The sequence below is a fragment of the Haliotis rubra genome, unplaced genomic scaffold (genome assembly GCF_003918875.1).
Source record: "Haliotis rubra isolate DU_JTF1 unplaced genomic scaffold, ASM391887v1 Scf1422, whole genome shotgun sequence".
NCBI classification, from domain to species: domain Eukaryota; kingdom Metazoa; phylum Mollusca; class Gastropoda; order Lepetellida; family Haliotidae; genus Haliotis; species Haliotis rubra.
Window position 1 is genome coordinate 113,736 of NW_025765362.1, and position 20,660 is coordinate 134,395.

At 44.8% G+C, this 20,660-nt stretch overlaps 1 protein-coding gene across 1 annotated transcript in view; it reads left to right on the top strand.

Annotated features, from left to right (window-relative positions):
- The window catches only part of LOC124269138 (beta-1,4-galactosyltransferase 4-like), an 87,847-nt gene extending 73,629 nt beyond the window's left edge, over nucleotides 1-14,218 (top strand). The window contains exons 7-8 of the mRNA XM_046704158.1: nucleotides 13,230-13,364; nucleotides 13,836-14,218. Coding sequence (XP_046560114.1) covers nucleotides 13,230-13,364; nucleotides 13,836-13,872 — 172 coding nt within the window. The 3' untranslated portion in view covers nucleotides 13,873-14,218. The remainder of the gene's footprint in view (nucleotides 1-13,229; nucleotides 13,365-13,835) is intronic.
- The last annotated feature ends 6,442 nt before the right edge of the window (nucleotides 14,219-20,660 follow it).

The following is a 20,660-nucleotide window of genomic DNA, read 5'->3' on the forward strand; positions in this document are numbered from 1 at the left end:
GGGAACCCTGTAAGCGCCAAACAGTGAGTACAAACACATGGAGGATATAGGGAACCCTGTAAGCGCCAAACAGTAAGTACAAACACACAGAGGATATAGGGAACCCTGTAAGCGCCACTCGGTGAAAGTACAAACACACGGAGGATGTAGGGAACCCTGTAAGCGCCTCTCAGTAAGTACAAACACACGGAGGATGTAGGGAACCCTGTAGCAAGCTCCACTCAGTGGTAAGTACAAACACACGGAGGATATAGGAACCCTGTAAGTACAAACACACAGTGGATATAGGGAACCCACTAAGTACAAACACACGGAGGGTATAGGGAACCATGTAAGCGCCACTCGGTAAGTACAACCACATGGAGGATATAGGGAACCCTGTAAGTGCCAAACGGTAAGTACAACCACACGGAGGATATAGGGAACCCTGTAAGCGCCACTCGGTAAGTACAAACACACGGTGGATATAGGGGACCCACTAAGTACAAACACACGGAGGGTATAGGGAACCCTGTAAGCGCCAAACGGTAAGTACAAACACACGGAGGATATAGGGAACCCTGTAAGTACAAACACACTGTACAAACAGTGGATATAGGGAACCCACTAAGTACAAACACACGGAGGGATATAGAGGGAACCCTGTAAGCGCCACTCGGTAAGTACAAACACACGGAGGATATAGGGAACCCTAAACCGTAAGTACAAACACACGGAGGATATAGGGAACCCCTAAGTGCAAAACACACAGTGGATATAGGGAACTCCTCTAAGTAAAACACACGTGGGATATAGGGAAGCCTGTAAGAGCCTCTCGGTAAGTACAACCACACGGAGGATATAGGGAACCCTGTAAAGCGCCTCTCGGTAAAGTACAAACACACGGAGGATATAGGGAACCCTGTAAGCGCCGCCAAACGGTAAGTACAAACACAGAGAGGATATAGGGAACCCTGTAAGCGCCACTCGGTAAGTACAAACAACACACGGAGGATATAGGGAACCCTGTAAGCGCCACTCGGTAAGTACAAACACACGGAGGATATAGGGAACCCTGTAAGCGCCACTCTCGGTAAGTACAAACACACGGAGGATGTAGGGAACCCTGTAAGCGCCACTTGGTAAGTACAAACACACGGAGGATATAGGGAACCCTGTAAGTACAAACACACGGAGGGTATAGGGAACCCTGTAAAGCACCACTCGGTAAGTACAACCACATGGAGGATATAGGGAACCCTGTAAGCGCCAAACGGTAAAGTACAAACACACGGAGGATATAGGGAACCCTGTAAGCGCCACTCGGTAAGTACAAACACACGGTGGATATAGGGAACCCTCTAAGTACAAACACACACGGAGGATGTAGGGAACCCTGTAAGCGCCACTCGGTAGAAAAGTACAAACACACGGAGGATATAGGGAACCCTGTAAGCGCCCCTCGGTAAGTACAAACACACGGAGGATGTAGGGAACCCTGTAAGCGCCAAACGGTAAGTACAAACACATGGAGGATATAGGGGAACCCTGTAAGCGCCAACACGGTGAGTACAAACACACGGAGGATAAAGGGAACCCTGTAAGCGCCACTCGGTAAAAGTACAAACACACGGAGGATATAGGGGAACCCTGTAAGCGCCACTCGGTAAGTACAAACACACGGAGGATATAGGGAACCCTGTAAGCGCCACTCGGTAAGTACAAACACACGGAGGATATAGGGAACCCTGTAAGCGCCACTCGGTATGTACAACCACACGGAGGATATAGAGGAACCCTGTAAGCGCCACTCGGTAAGTACAAACACACGGTGGATATAGGGAACTCTCTAAGTACAAACACACGGAGGATATAGGGAACCCTGTAAGTACAAACACACAGTGGATATAGGGAACCCTCTAAGTACAAACACACGGAGGATATAGGGAACCCTGTAAGCGCCAAACGGTAAGTACAAACACACGGAGGATATAGGGAACCCTGTAAGCGCCAAACGGTAAGTACAAACACACGGAGGATATAGGGAACCCTGTAAGCGCCACTCGGTAAGTACAAACACACGGAGGATATAGGGGGAACCCTGTAAGCGCCACTCGGTAAAGTACAAACACACGGAGGATATAGGGAACCCTGTAAGCGCCACTCGGTAAGTACAAACACACGGAGGATATAGGGAACAAACACACGGTGGAGTACAAACACACAGTGGATATAGGGAACCCACTAAGTACAAACACACGGAGGGTATAGGGAACCCTGTAAGCGCCACTCGGTAAGTACAACCACATGGAGGATATAGGGAACCCTGTAAGTGCCAAACGGTAAGTACAACCACACGGAGGATATAGGGAACCCTGTAAGCGCCGCTCGGTAAGTACAAACACACGGAGGATGTAGGGAACCCTGTAAGCGCCGCTCGGTAAGTACAAACACACGGAGGATATAGGGAACCCTGTAAGCGCCCCTCGGTAAGTACAAAAACACACGGAGGATATAGGGAACCCTGTAAGCGCCACTCGGTAAGTACAAACACACGGAGGATATAGGGAACCCTGTAAGCGCCACTCGGTAAGTACAAACACACGGAGGATATAGGGAACCCTGTAAGCGCCACTTGGTAAGTACAAACACACGGAGGATATAGGGAACCCTGTAAGTACAAACACACGGAGGGTATAGGGAACCCTGTAAGCACCACTCGGTAAGTACAACCACATGGAGGGTATAGGGAACCCTGTAAGCGCCAAACGGTAAGTACAAACACACGGAGGATATAGGGAACCCTGTAAGCGCCACTCGGTAAGTACAAACACACGGTGGATATAGGGGAACGCTCTAAGTACAAACACACGGAGGATGTAAGGAACCCTGTAAGCGCCACTCGGTAAGTACAAAACACACGGAGGATATAGGGAACCCTGTAAGCGCCCCTCGTAGTAAGTACAAACACACGGAGGATGTAGGGAACCCTGTAAGCGCCACTCGGTAAGTACAAACACATGGAGGCTATTGGGAACCCTGTAAGCGCCAAACGGTGAGTACAAACACACGGAGGATAAAGGGAACCCTGTAAGCGCCACTCGGTAAGTACAAACACACGGAGGATATAGGGAACCCTGTAAGCGCCTCTCGGTAAGTACAAACACACGGAGGATGTAGGAAATCCTGTAAGCGCCACTCGGTAAATACAAACACACGGAGGATATAGGGAACCCTGTAAGTACAAACACACAGTGGATATAGGGGACCCACTAAGTACAAACACACGGAGGGTATAGGGAACCCTGTAAGCGCCAAACGGTAAGTACAAACACACGGAGGATATAGGGAACCCTGTAAGTACAAACACACAGTGGATATAGGGAACCCACTAAGTACAAACACACGGAGGGTATAGGGAACCCTGTAAGCGCCACTCGGTAAGTACAACCACACGGAGGATATAGGGAACCCTTTAAGCGCCAAACGGTAAGTACAAACACACGGAGGATATAGGGAACCCTGTAAGTACAAACACACAGTGGATATAGGGAACCCTCTAAGTACAAACACACGGAGGATATAGGGAATCCTGTAAGCGCCACTCGGTAAGGACAACCACACGGAGGATATAGGGAACCCTGTAAGCGCCAACACGGTAAGTACAAACACACGGAGGATATAGGGAACCCTGTAAGCGCCACTCGGTAAGTACAAACACACGGAGGATATAGGGAACCCTGTAAGCGCCACTCGGTAAGTACAAACACACGGAGGATATAGGGAACCCTGTAAGCGCCACTCGGTAAGTACAAACACACGGAGGATATAGGGAACCCTGTAAGTACAAACACACGGAGGATATAGGGAACCCTCTAAGTACAAACACACGGAGGATATAGGGAACCCTGTAAGCGCCGCTCGGTAAGTACAAACACACGGAGGATATAGGGAACCCTGTAAGCGCCCTCGGTAAGTACAAACACACGGAGGATGTAGGGAACCCTGTAAGCGCCAAACGGTAAGTACAAACACATGGAGGATATAGGGAACCATGTAAGCGCCAAACGGTAAGTACAAACACACAGAGGATATAGGGAACCCTGTAAGCGCCACTCGGTAAGTACAAACACACGGAGGATATAGGGAACCCTGTAAGCGCCTCTCGGTAAGTACAAACACACGGAGGATATAGGGAGCCCTGTAAGTACAAACACACAGTGGATATAGGGAACCCACTAAGTACAAACACACGGAGGGTATAGGGAACCCTGTAAGCGCCACTCGGTAAGTACAACCACATAACCGCCACGGTTAGTAGTACAACCACATGGAGGAAATAGGGAACCCTGTAAGTGCCAAACCGTAAGTACAACCACACGGAGGATATAGGGAACCCTGTAAGCGCCACTCGGTAAGTACAAACACACGGTGGATATAGGGAACGTTCTAAGTACAAACACACGGAGGGTATAGGGAACCCTGTAAGCGCCACTCGGTAAGTACAAACACACGGAGGATATAGGGAACCCTGTAAGCGCCAAACGGTAAGTACAAACACACGGAGGATATAGGGAACCCTGTAAAGGAACCCTGTAAAAGTGACATATAGGGAACCCTGTAAGTACAAACACACAGTGGATATAGGGAACCCACTAAGTACACAACACACGGAGGATATAGGGAACCCTGTAAGCGCCACTCGGTAAGTACAACCACACGGAGGATATAGGGAACCCTGTAAGCGCCAAACGGTAAGTACAAACACACGGAGGATATAGGGAACCTTGTAAGTACAAACACACAGTGGATATAGGGAACTCTCTAAGTACAAACACACGTAGGATATAGGGAACCCTGTAAGCGCCACTCGGTAAGTACAACCACACGGAGGATATAGGGAACCCTGTAAGCGCCAAACGGTAAGTACAACCACACGGAGGATATAGGGAACCCTGTAAGCGCCAAACGGTAAGTACAAACACACGGAGGATATAGGGAACCTTGTAAGTACAAACACACAGTGGATATAGAGAACTCTCTAAGTACAAACACACGGAGGGTATAGGGAACCCTGTAAGCGCCACTCGGTAAGTACAACCACATGGAGGAAATAGGGAACCCTGTAAGTGCCAAACGGTTAGTACAACCACACGGAGGATATAGGGAACCCTGTAAGCGCCACTCGGTAAGTACAAACACACAGTGGATATAGGGAACGTTCTAAGTACAAACACACGGAGGGTATAGGGAACCCTGTAAGCGCCACTCGGTAAGTACAAACACACGGAGGATATAGGGAACCCTGTAAGCGCCAAACGGTAAGTACAAACACACGGAGGATATAGGGAACCCTGTAAGTACAAACACACAGTGGATATAGGGAACCCACTAAGTACAAACACACGGAGGGTATAGGGAACCCTGTAAGCGCCACTCGGTAAGTACAACCACACGGAGGATATAGGGAACCCTGTAAGCGCCAAACGGTAAGTACAAACACACGGAGGATATAGGGAACCTTGTAAGTACAAACACACAGTGGATATAGGGAACTCTCTAAGTACAAACACACGTAGGATATAGGGAACCCTGTAAGCGCCACTCGGTAAGTACAACCACACGGAGGATATAGGGAACCCTGTAAGCGCCAAACGGTAAGTACAACCACACGGAGGATATAGGGAACCCTGTAAGCGCCACTCGGTATGTACAACCACACGGAGGATATAGGGAACCCTGTAAGCGCCACTCGGTAAGTACAAACACACGGAGGATATAGGGAACCCTGTAAGTACAAACACACAGTGGATATAGGGAACCCTCTAAGTACAAACACACGGAGGGAGGATATAGGGAACCCTGTAAGCGCCCCTCGGTAAGTACAAACACACGGAGGATGTAGGGAACCCTGTAAGCGCCAAACGGTAAGTACAAACACATGGAGGATATAGGGAACCCTGTAAGCGCCAAACGGTGTAAGTACAAACACACAGAGGATATAGGGAACCCTGTAAGCGCCACTCGGTAAGTACAAACACACGGAGGATATAGGGAACCCTGTAAGCGCCTCTCGGTAAGTACAAACACACGGAGGATGTAGGGAACCCTGTAAGCGCCACTCGGTAAGTACAAACACACGGAGGATATAGGGAACCCTGTAAGTACAAACACACAGTGGATATAGGGAACCCACTAAGTACAAACACACGGAGGGTATAGGGAACCCTGTAAGCGCCACTCGGTAAGTACAACCACATGGAGGATATAGGGAACCCTGTAAGTGCCAAACGGTAAGTACAACCACACGGAGGATATAGGGAACCCTGTAAGCGCCACTCGGTAAGTACAAACACACGGTGGATATAGGGAACGTTCTAAGTACAAACACACGGAGGATATATAGGGAACCCTGTAAGCGCCACTCGGTAAGTACAACAACACACGGAGGATATAGGGAACCCTGTAAGCGCCAAACGGTAAGTACAAACACACGGAGGATATAGGGAACCTGTGTGAGTACAAACACACAGTGGATATAGGGAACCCTCTAAGTACAAACACACGGAGGGATATAGGGAACCCTGTAAGCGCCACTCTCGGTAAGTACAACCACACGGAGGATATAGGGAACCCTGTAAGCGCCAAACGGTAAGTACAACCACACGGAGGATATAGGGAACCCTGTAAGCGCCACTCGGTATGTACAAACACACGGAGGATATAGGGAACCCTGTAAGCGCCACTCGGTAAGTACAAACACACGGAGGATATAGGGAACCCTGTAAGTACAAACAAACACGGTGGATATAGGGAAGCCCTCTAAGTACAAACACACGGAGGATATAGGGAACCCTGTAAGCGCCCCTCGGTAAGTACAAACACACGGAGGATGTAGGGAACCCTGTAAGCGCCAAACGGTAAAGTACAAACACATGGAGGATATAGGGAACCCTGTAAGCGCCAAACGGTAAGTACAAACACACAGAGGATATAGGGAACCCTGTAAGCGCCACTCGGTAAGTACAAACACACGGAGGATATAGGGAACCCTGTAAGCGCCTCTCGGTAAGTACAAACACACGGAGGATGTAGGGAACCCTGTAAGCGCCACTCGGTAAGTACAAACACACGGAGGATATAGGGAACCCTGTAAAGTACAAACACACAGTGGATATAGGGAACCCACTAAGTACAAACACACGGAGGGTATAGGGAACCCTGTAAGCGCCACTCGGTAAGTACAACCACATGGAGGATATAGGGAACCCTGTAAGTGCCAAACGGTAAGTACAACCACACGGAGGATATAGGGAACCCTGTAAGCGCCACTCAGTGAAAGTACAAACACACGGTGGATATAGGGAACGTTCTAAGTACAAACACACGGAGGATATAGGGAACCCTGTAAGCGCCACTCGGTTAAGTACAACCACACGGAGGATATAGGGAACCCTGTAAGCGCCAAACGGTAAGTACAAACACGCGGAGGATATAGGGAACCCTGTAAGCGCCACTCGGTATGTACAACCACACGGAGGATATAGGGAACCCTGTAAGCGCCACTCGGTAAGTACAAACACACGGAGGATATAGGGAACCCTGTAAGTACAAACACACAGTGGATATAGGGAACCCTCTAAGTACAAACACACGGAGGATATAGGGAACCCTGTAAGCGCCCCTCGGTAAGTACAAACACACGGAGGATATAGGGAACCCTGTAAGCGCCAAACGGTAAGTACAAACACACGGAGGATATAGGGAACCCTGTAAGCGCCAAACGGTAAGTACAAACACATGGAGGATATAGGGAACCCTGTAAGCGCCACTCGGTAAGTACAAACACACGGAGGATATAGGGAACCCTGTAAGCGCCACTCGGTAAGTACAAACACACGGAGGATATAGGGAACCCTGTAAGCGCCTCTCGGTAAGTACACACACGGAGGATATAGGGAACCCTGGGCGCCACTCTGTAAGTACAAACACACGGAGGATATAGGAACCCTGTAAGCGCCAAACGGTAAATACACAAACACACGGAGGATATAGGGAACCCTGTAAGCGCCAAACGGTAAGTACAAACACACGGAGGATATAGGGAACCCTGTAAGCGCCAAACGGTACAAACAAACACACGGAGGATATAGGGGAACCCTGTAAGCGCCACTCGGTAAGTACAAACACACGGAGGATATAGGGAACCCTGTAAGCGCCACTCGGTGAGCCAAACGGAGGATATAGGAACCCTGTAAGTACAAACACACGGAGGATATAGGGAACCCTGTAAGCGCCACTCGGTAAGTACAACACACACGGAGGATATAGGGAACCCTGTAAGCGCCAAACTCGGTAAGTACAAACACACGGAGGATATAGGGAACCCTGTAAGTACAAACACACAGTGGATATAGGGAACCCTGTAGCGCCACTCTAAGTACAAACACACGGAGGGTATAGGGAACCCTGTAAGCGCCACTCGGTAAGTACAACCACATGGAGGATATAGGGAACCCTGTAAGCGCCAAACGGTAAGTACAAACACACGGAGGATATAGGGAACCCTGTAAGCGCCACTCGGTAAGTACAAACACACGGTGGATATAGGGAACCCACTAAGTACAAACACACGGAGGGTATAGGGAACCCTGTAAGCGCCACTCGGTAAGTACAACCACACGGAGGATATAGGGAACCCTGTAAGCGCCAAACGGTAAGTACAAACACACGGAGGATATAGGGAACCCTGTAAGTACAAACACACAGTGGATATAGGGAACCCACTAAGTACAAACACACGGAGGGTATAGGGAACCCTGTAAGCGCCACTCGGTAAAGTACAAACCACACGGAGGATATAGGGAACCCTGTAAGCGCCAAACGGTAAGTACAAACACACGGAGGATATAGGGACCCTGTAAGCGCCTGTAAGTAAGTACAAACACACGGTGGATATAGGGAACCCTGTAAGCACCTCTCGGTAAGTACAAACACACGGAGGATATAGGGAACCCTGTAAGCGCCACTCGGTAAGTACAAACACACGGAGGATATAGGGAACCCTGTAAGCGCCAAACAGTAAGTACAACCACACGGAGGATATAGGGAACCCTGTAAGCGCCACTCGGTAAGTACAAACACACGGAGGATATAGGGAACCTTGTACAAACACACAGTGGATATAGAGAACTCTCTAAGTACAAACACACGGAGGGTATAGGGAACCCTGTAAGCGCCACTCGGTAAGTACAACCACATGGAGGATATAGGGAACCCTGTAAGTGCCAAACGGTTAGTACAACCACACGGAGGATATAGGGGAACCTTCTAAGTACAAACACACGGAGGGTATAGGGAACCCTGTAAAGCGCCACTTGGTAAGTACAAACACACGGAGGATATAGGGAACCCTGTAAGCGCCGAACGGTAAGTACACAAACACACATGGAGGATATAGGGAACCCTGTAAGTACAAACACACAGTGGATATAGGGAACCCACTAAGTACAAACACACGGAGGGTATAGGGAACCCTGTAAGCGCCACTCGGTAAGTACAACCACACGGAGGATATAGGGAACCCTGTAAGCGCCAAACGGTAAGTACAAACACACGGAGGATATAGGGAACCTTGTAAGTACAAACACACAGTGGATATAGGGAACTCTCTAAGTACAAACACACGGAGGATATAGGGAACCCTGTAAGCGCCACTCGGTAAGTACAACCACACGGAGGATATAGGGAACCCTGTAAGCGCCAAACGGTAAGTACAACCACGCGGAGGATACAGGGAACCCTGTAAGCGCCACTCGGTATGTACAACCACACGGAGGATATAGGGAACCCTGTAAGCGCCACTCGGTAAGTACAAACACACGGAGGATATAGGGAACCCTGTAAGTACAAACACACAGTGGATATAGGGAACCCTCTAAGTACAAACACACGGAGGATATAGGGAACCCTGTAAGCGCCCTCTCGGTAAGTACAAACACACGGAGGATGTAGGGAACCCTGTAAGCGCCAAACGGTAGAAGTACAAACACATGGAGGATATAGGGAACCCTGTAAGCGCCAAACGGTAAGTACAAACACACAGAGGATATAGGGAACCCTGTAAGCGCCACTCGGTAAGTACAAACACACGGAGGATGTAGGGAACCCTGTAAGCGCCTCTCGGTAGAAAGTACAAACACACGGAGGATGTAGGGAACCCTGTAAGCGCCACTCGGTAAGTACAAACACACGGAGGATATAGGGAACCCTGTAAGTACAAACACACAGTGGATATAGGGAACCCACTAAGTACAAACACACGGAGGGTATAGGGAACCCTGTAAGCGCCACTCGGTAAGTACAACCACATGGAGGATATAGGGAACCCTGTAAGTGCCAAACGGTAAGTACAACCACACGGAGGATATAGGGAACCCTGTAAGCGCCACTCGGTAAGTACAAACACACGGTGGATATAGAGAACGTTCTAAGTACAAACACACGTAGGATATAGGGAACCCTGTAAGCGCCACTCGGTTAGTACAACCACACGGAGGATATAGGGAACCCTGTAAGCGCCAAACGGTAAGTACAACCACGCGGAGGATATAGGGAACCCTGTAAGCGCCACTCGGTATGTACAACCACACGGAGGATATAGGGAACCCTGTAAGCGCCACTCGGTAAGTACAAACACACGGAGGATATAGGGAACCCTGTAAGTACAAACACACAGTGGATATAGGGAACCCTCTAAGTACAAACACACGGAGGATATAGGGAACCCTGTAAGCGCCCCTCGGTAAGTACAAACACACGGAGGATGTAGGGAACCCTGTAAGCGCCAAACGGTAAGTACAAACACATGGAGGATATAGGGAACCCTGTAAGCGCCAAACGGTAAGTACAAACACACGGAGGATATAGGGAACCCTGTAAGCGCCACTCGGTAAGTACAAACACACGGAGGATGTAGGGAACCCTGTAAGCGCCTCTCGGTAAGTACAAACACACGGAGGATGTAGGGAACCCTGTAAGCGCCACTCGGTATGTACAAACACACGGAGGATATAGGGAACCCTGTAAGTACAAACACACAGTGGATATAGGGAACCCACTAAGTACAAACACACGGAGGGTATAGGGAACCCTGTAAGCGCCACTCGGTAAGTACAACCACATGGAGGATATAGGGAACCCTGTAAGTGCCAAACGGTAAGTACAACCACACGGAGGATATAGGGAACCCTGTAAGTACAAACACACAGTGGATATAGGGAACCCACTAAGTACAAACACACGGAGGGTATAGGGAACCCTGTAAGCGCCACTCGGTAAGTACAACCACAATGAGGATATAGGGAGCCCTGTAAGCGCCAAACGGTAAGTACAAACACACGGAGGATATAGGGAACCCTGTAAGTACAAACACACAGTGGATATAGGGAACCCACTAAGTACAAACACACGGAGGGTATAGGGAACCCTGTAAGCGCCACTCGGTAAGTACAACCACACGGAGGATATAGGGAACCCTGTAAGCGCGAAACGGTAAGTACAAACACACGGAGGATATAGGGAACCTTGTAAGTACAAACACGCAGTGGATATAGGGAACTCTCTAAGTACAAACACACGTAGGATATAGGGAACCCTGTAAGCGCCACTCGGTAAGTACAACCACACGGAGGATATAGGGAACCCTGTAAGTGCCAAACGGTAAGTACAAACACACGGAGGATATAGGGAACCCTGTAAGTGCCAAACGGTAATTGCAAACACACGGAGGATATATAGGGAACCCTCTAAGTACAAACACACTTTGGATATAGGGAACCCTGTAAGTACAAACACACGGAGGATATAGGGAACCCTATAAGCGCCACTCGGTAAGTACAAACACACGGAGGATATAGGGAACCCTGTAAGCGCCGCTCGGTATGTACAACCACACGGAGGATATAGGGAACCCTGTAAGCGCCACTCGGTAAGTACAAACACACGGTGGATATAGGGAACCCTCTAAGTACAAACACACGTAGGATATAGGGAACCCTGTAAGTACAAACACACAGTGGATATAGGGAACCCTGTAAGCGCCACTCGGTAAGTACAAACACACGGTGGATATAGGGAACCCTCTAAGTACAAACACACGGAGGATAAAGGGAACCCTGTAAGCGCCACTCGGTAAGTACAACCACACGGAGGATATAGGGAACCCTCTAAGTACAAACACACGGTGGATATAGGGAACCCTATAAGCGCCACTCGGTAAGTACAAACACACGGAGGATATAGGGAACCCTATAAGCGCCTCTCGGTAAGTACAAACACACGGAGGATATAGGGAACCCTATAAGCGCCTCTCGGTAAGTACAACCACACGGAGGATATAGGGAACCCTGTAAGCGCCACTCGGTAGGTACAAACACACGGTGGATATAGGGAACCCTGTAAGCGCCACTCGGTAAGTACAATCCACACTGAAATATGAAACGATGATAATGCTTCGTGTTACTCCTTCAAACAAGAAGCAAGTTGATCCTAGAAAATGACTTAAATTCCGACTATTTGTTATTGTTCATCCAAGAAAATGACTTTATTCCGACTATTAATTATTGATTATCCCAAACAATGAGTTTATGCCGACTATTCATTATTGATTATCCCAACAATGATTTAATCCCGACTATTTATTATTGTTCATCCCATACAATGACATAAAACCCAACTATTTATCATTGTTCATCCTAGACAATGACAAAACCCCACTATTTATTATTGTTCATCCCAGATAATGACATAAATCCCGACTATTTACCATTGTTCATCCTAAACAATGACAAATCCCAACTATTTATTATTGTTCATCCCATACAATGACATAAATCCCAACTATTTATCATGGTTCATCCCAGACAATGACAAAACCCCACTATTTATTATTGTTCATCCCAGATAATGACATAATCCCAACCATTTATTATTGTTCATCCCAGACAATGACATAAATCCCAACCTTTTATCATTGTTCATCCTAAAGAATGACGTAAATCCCGACTATTTATCATTGTTCATCCCAGACAATTACTTAATCCCGACTACAGGATGAATGATCTTTGCTGACGCTGGGTGAATAGCAACTATTTGTGCATTGTTTACCTCTGACTTTGAGTCACTATTGAGACTCAAGCGTTGCCGTGTTCTATCTCACTTTCCTTCAGTATAACATTCATTTACTACAGGCTTGCCATGCTTGAGACGGCGGAGAAACGTCTGGAAGAAGATGGTCTAAATACACTGAAATACAAGATTGTTCATAAAAAACATAAACTATTCTATACCTGGATTCAAGTGGATATAGATATGAAATATTACAGGTACGTTTATTAATAGTCCTGTAATAGAGAACATCCTTTGAATCGATGTTAATTGATTGACAACCAATTGTTGAACCACCTAGGATTGCTAATGAAACTACACCATAAATGTATAGCGACTGGGTACATCAGGAATCAGTAGATAGATTGTAAACTCCATACGTCGACTTGGTTACATCAATGGTCAGCCATTTCAGTTACAGGACACAGCAGTGTTTGTGAGTGAGTAAGTATGGTTTAACGCCGCTTGTAACAATATTCCAGCAATATGATGGCGGGGGACACGTAAGGGAATGTTACCCGCTTTAATATGGACCAGCTGTGTTTAGGGATTTGCTCCTGTTAATGTTTGATATATCTGAGAATAGCAGAAACAGACAAGTGATATATACACAGTTGTATATAGACCCGTGCTCACTGTATAACATGTTTAATGTTTGACGTCTCTTACAAGGGTGTTTCATGTTTCAGTTCAATGATATCGAAGTGGCATCCAGAGCAAAACTAAGGACCAATGAGAAGTACGCCAACATATATATATATATATATATATATATATATATATATACACACACACACACACACTCTGCATGCATACATGCTGCATATACATACATACACACACTCTGCATGCATACATACTGCATATATAGCATAAGTATACACTGCTTGCATGCGGCATATATATACTCTCCATGCATACATATTGCATATATATACACCCTGCATGCATACATGCTGCATATATACCATATATATATATATATATACAATCTGCATACATACATGCCTCATGTATAAATACTCTGCTTGCATACATACTGCATATATATACACCCTGCATGGATATATATATATATACACACTCTGCATACATACATGCCCCATAAATAAATACTCTGCATGCATACATACTGCATATATATACACTCTGCATGCATACATGCTGCATATATAGCATAAATATACACACTATGCATGCATGCCGTATATATCTATATCTATATGTATATATATATATATATATATATATATATATATATATATATATATATACTCTGCATGCATATATCACGCCGAAGACCAGGGTTCGATTCCCACATGGGTACAATATGTGAAGCCCATACTTGCTGCGATAACTCCAGCGGTGATACCAGAATCTGGAGAGCTCCATCGGAACCTTACTTACAGTACTTATCACTCGAGGTATTCCGCACTGCTGCATGCCCTAACCCAAACAGTGAACACTAAGTGAAAAGGGATTGTGACTGTAGGACCAAACACTGGCCTCAGAACCACAAAGCACCTCCCACGAACACCGCAGTTCGCAGCACGGCCTCCGCCAGGATACATTAGCTTCGCACTTCAGTCGTCTCAGAACTTCGCACTTTGCTGGGTAAGTGGTCAAGGTGTTCCGCCACTGCCGCAGGAGTAGTTTCCTTGCCACCCTGGTCTACAAACTGATGTAGCCAGCTTGCAGAGTAATGGACACTCAATGTGAGATGTTGTAAACTCCATGTTATACGTGCATGGCGTGGTACTTCCGCGTTACTGAATCTATTTTATTTTTGAAGAAGGAGCTAAAGGTATAGTTAAATCAATTTCAGGACAGTAGGACACTTTGAAACGGATACGAACGGCGATGTTAATGCACCATTTGTCGCGCCATGACACCATGTTTGCAATGTCACCTTTGTCGGCATCGTTCATTCTGCATGATCATCTCCTCCACCTGGCGTCCCATCCGGTGGGATCTCGCGGGATCTCGTGGACTCTCGCGGGATCTCGCATGATAATCTCCTCCACCTGGAACACACCGTGATGGTTACCAGCCGTTAGTGAGGAGCACACAGCATATGTGATATATAAGTGTGGACCCTTAAAATGTCCCAGTTGACCTAGAAGTAGAGCCAGGACCTCAGTTTCTTGGATCAGTAACTAAAATATGAAAAGCGCCCAGTGTTATAATCATGCGGTGTGAAAAAAAGGCACATCTTCACCAAGTAAGTGTTGAATGATTTAGCTGAACAACGGCAGAGCGTGTGTTTGGGTATCAAAATGTGAAGGAATTGACATGTGCAAGATCAACAGAATGTGAGGCACCATTATCGATGGTTGGTCAGGCACTAAATAATAAAGATTAATGGCGGGAAACAAGCAGGTCTCCTCGGAGTCCTCGGCGTCGGGCAGAGTTAAGGAAAACAATTCCTGTTGGACTAAGTGTAAGATGCATGATGGAAGTGAACAAGGTGGAATCGCCCATGTCTTGATCGGCAGCATCAGCCGGGTGGAGGGAGATGAACTTTTGTTCTTAAAACAAACTATACATATCATGTTTGAATATTCTGCCCTAGAATATTGCCTCTTTGCACTGCTCATATTTTATTTGCTCGGCAGTCTGACCATTATCAGTCTCATCGGCGGATCTAGAGAGGGAGGGGGAATGCGGCTTGCATTCCCCCTTTTGTCCTAAAAGTTTACTAATGACCATTGAAACTCTAGTGAAAACGGTTGAAAATGTGAAAATGAACTGTGCCCCTTCCTCAAAGAGTTGAAGCCATCCTTGAGCCTTCTATTTACAATACATCTTTCGCTTTCGCTTTATTGTGCAATTCACTGTATCATAGATTTGTCTTTAGGCCATTACTGCTAAACGTCATCAAAACAAAAGCAATAAATTTTTACTTTAAAACAAAAAAAGAGACTATTGATCCTTTTGTCAGTGACAATGCAGTGGTTGAAATAGACTTCTAGTATACAAGTACTAGTGGAATCTGTCAAATCCGGACTCTTTGTAAACCGTATTTTTCCATAATCCGGGCTACTCTCTGAATCCCGGCAAAATGGTTCCTAATCTATCATTAAAGCTTGCTTTACAATCCAGGCTCTCTCAATTACGAATTACGGACTAAAATAGCAGCCCGGACAATCAATTTGCTGTGAGAACAATGCTTTGTAATCCGGACGTAGCTGACTGAAATAACAGTTTGTTGAATAAACATCTCCGTCACCTCTGTTGGGGTAGCAAAAACAAATTAGAGATGAAAAGGTCAGTGTCTACGGTAACGGACAAAGGTTGTCTAATCCGGATTGCTCTATAATCAAGACAAATGAGTCGGTCTCAGGCCAGTCTGTATAATAAACAGATTTCTTGGAACTGTGGTTGACTCTAAATTAAACTGGTGCGCAAACACGCTTGTACATAATATGCCAACATCCTATTACATCTGTTTTATACGATATGGCATCTCACCTTGATTGTAGTCATACATTCAGTGATTCAGCAAGTCAAGAATACTCTATCCAACATATAATGGCCTGTTGAAATATATGTTTCTCTTTAGCATTGATGATCTCAACACCACAACAGTTGGTGAGATATCTAAGATAGAATTTCGTCCTGCATTGTCAGAACTCACCAAATACAATAGATTCGCTCAGATCAGAGTAAGGCCAGTGAAAATGAGAGAAATAAGTTCATGGAACATCTTTCCTCCCAAACCCGATGGGTTTTTGATTGATTATTTATTTGCTTAACACCGCACTGAGCAATAATGCAGTTATGTGGCTTCGGCCTGTAAATAATAGAGTCGGGCCAAAGGAAGTCTAGTGATCAACAGCATGAGCATCGATCTATTAAATGGCATGCGATTACGTGTGACAACCATGTCAGCAAGCCTGACCACCTGATCCCGGGAATCGCCTCTTTCGACAAGCGGTTGATGAAGACCTATTCTAGTTACTTTCCCTGGTGAAACGACGGCAAGCACGCGAGCTCTGAAGACAATTGTTTCATATGGCAACTTAGGTGAGCACATAAAGAAACTTTTGGTACGGGTAACCTCGACCTACACCCTAGAGACTGTAGTATTTGTCTGCCGTCCCTAGAGACTGTAGTGTTTGTCTGCCGTCCCTAGAGACTGTAGTGTTTGTCTGCCGTCCCTAGAGACTGTAGTGTTTGTCTGCCGTCCCTAGAGACTGTAGTGTTTGCCCGTCCTAGAGACTGTAGTGTTTCTGCCGTCCCTAGAGACTGTAGTGTTTGTCTGCCGTCCCTAGAGACTGTAGTATTTGTCTGCCGTCCCTAGAGACTGTAGTATTTGTCTGCCGTCCCTAGAGACTGTAGTATTTGTCTGCCGTCCCTAGAGACTGTAGTATTTGTCTGCCGTCCCTAGAGACTGTAGTGTTTGTCTGCCGTCCCTAGAGACTGTAGTGTTTGTCTGCCGTCCCTAGAGACTGTAGTGTTTGTCTGCCGTCCCTAGAGACTGTAGTGTTTGTCTGCCGTCCCTAGAGACTGTAGTGTTTGTCTGCCGTCCCTAGAGACTGTAGTGTTTGTCTGCCGTCCCTAGAGACTGTAGTGTTTGTCTGCCGTCCCTAGAGACTGTAGTGTTTGTCTGCCGTCCCTAGAGACTGTAGTGTTTGTCTGCCGTCCCTAGAGACTGTAGTATTTGTCTGCCGTCCCTAGAGACTGTAGTATTTGTCTGCCGTCCCTAGAGACTGTAGTATTTGTCTGCCGTCCCTAGAGACTGTAGTATTTGTCTGCCGTCCCTAGAGACTGTAGTATTTGTCTGCCGTCCCTAGAGACTGTAGTATTTGTCTGCCGTAGACATTCATAATGAATACTGACTCATCGTTCGTGGAGTCGGTAATGCCAACCAGTGTGCTTGGAGATGGCTGAATCAAATATGAAACATACAACTTTATGGTTGACAACTTCTTATTTATTGCAAGAAGTTGTCGTCCATAAAGTTGTACGTTTCATTTTTGAGTCACCAACTTCTAGAATGCCCACCAAACAATGACTGAATCAATAGCTGAGTACGGAGCACGTAAGCGAAGCTTGTACGGGAACAGAGACAAAGAATCTATTAATACAGGGTATAAGAGAATCTATTAATATATTAATACAGGGTATAAGAGAATCTGTTAATACAGGGTATAAGAGAATCTATTAATACAGGGTATAAGAGAATCTATTAATACAGGGTATAAGAGAATCTATTAATACAGGGTATAAGAGAATCTGTTAATACAGGGTATAAGAGAATCTGTTAATACAGGATATAAAAGAATCTGTTAATACAGGGTATAAGAGAATCTATTAATACAGGGTATAAGAGAATCTATTAATACAGGGTATAAGAGAATCTATTAATACAGGGTATAAGAGAATCTATTAATACAGGGTATAAGAGAATCTATTAATACAGGGTATAAAAGAATCTATTAATACAGGGTATAAGAGAATCTATTAATACAGGGTATAAGAGAATCTATTAATACAGGGTATAAGAGAATCTATTAATACAGGGTATAAGAGAATCTGTTAATACAGGGTATAAGAGAATCTATTAATACAGGGTATAAGAGAATCTATTAATACAGGGTATAAAAGAATCTATTAATACAGGGTATAAGAGAATCTATTAATACAGGGTATAAGAGAATCTGTTAAAACAGGGTATAGGAGAATCTGTTAATACAGGGTATAAGAGAATCTGTTAATACAGGGTATAAGAGAATCTATTAATACAGGGTATAAGAGAATCTGTTAATACAGGGTATAAGAGAATCTCTTAATACAGGGTATAAGAGAATCTATTAATACAGGGTATAAGAGAATCTGTTAATACAGGGTATAAGAGAATCTATTAATACAGGGTATAAGAGAATCTATTAATACAGGGTATAAGAGAATCTGTTAATACAGTGTATAAGAGAATCTGTTAATACAGGATATAAAAGAATCTGTTAATACAGGGTATAAGAGAATCTGTTAATACAGGGTATAAGAGAATCTATTAATACAGGGTATAAGAGAATCTATTAATACAGGGTATAAGAGAATCTATTAATACAGGGTATAAGAGAATCTATTAATACAGGGTATAAAAGAATCTATTAATACAGGGTATAAGAGAATCTATTAATACAGGGTATAAGAGAATCTATTAATACAGGGTATAAGAGAATCTGTTAATACAGGGTATAAGAGAATCTATTAATACAGGGTATAAGAGAATCTATTAATACAGGGTATAAAAGAATCTATTAATACAGGGTATAAGAGAATCTGTTAATACAGGGTATAAGAGAATCTGTTAATACAGTGTATAAGAGAATCTGTTAATACAGGGTATAAGAGAATCTGTTAATACAGGGTATAAGAGAATCTATTAATACAGGGTATAAGAGAATCTATTAATACAGGGTATAAGAGAATCTCTTAATACAGGGTATAAGAGAATCTATTAATACAGGGTATAAGAGAATCTGTTAATACAGGGTATAAGAGAATCTATCAATACATGGTATAAGAGAATCTATTAATACAGGGTATAAGAGAATCTATTAATACAGGGTATAAGAGAATCTATTAATACAGGGTATAAGAGAATCTGTTAATACAGGGTATAAGAGAATATATTAATACAGGGTATAAGAGAATCTATTAATACAGGGTATAAGAGAATCTGTTAATACAGGGTATAAGAGAATCTGTTAATACATGGTATAAGAGAATCCATTAATACAGAGTATAAGATAATCTATTAATACAGGGTATAAGAGAATCTGTTAATACAGGGTATAAGAGAATCTATTAATACAGGGTATAAGAGAATCTATTAATACAGGGTATAAGAGAATCTGTTAATACAGGGTATAAGAGAATCTATTAATACAGGGTATAAGAGAATCTGTTAATACAGGGTATAAGGGAATCTGTTAATACAGGGTATAAGAGAATCTGTTAATACAGGGTATAAGAGAATCTGTTAATACAGGGTATAAGGGAATCTGTTAATACAGGGTATAAGAGAATCTGTTAATACAGGGTATAAGAGAATATGTTAATACAGGGTATAAGAAGTAAACAATGTGCAGCTGTTAATCCCAATCTAGCAGCTGCAGCTGTGCATGGCTTGCGCCGGACGTGGCACGTCTTTTGTGAATGAAGCGCCGGAAAATCAACCGTTTCAAGTTGCTAGATAGTCCGACAGCGCTCAGCAAAACACTGACAGAGCAATACTCGGTACGGTATCTGAACTCGCTAACGAAATGAGGGGCGTTGTTGTGTCCCTTACAAAGCGAATGGAAGTTATGGAAATAAACTTAGACCTGAACTTGAAAACTTTGATGACATAAGCAATTGAGATAGAAGTAAGGAAAATGAAACAAAAACTTTCAAAGAGGTTTTAGCTCAGTGCAGAAGAGAGTTGGGTGAGTTAGAAAGTTCCCATGCAAGTATTGTTAAAACGGCGAGAGAAGATACTGAATCTTGAGAAATGTGTATAAGTA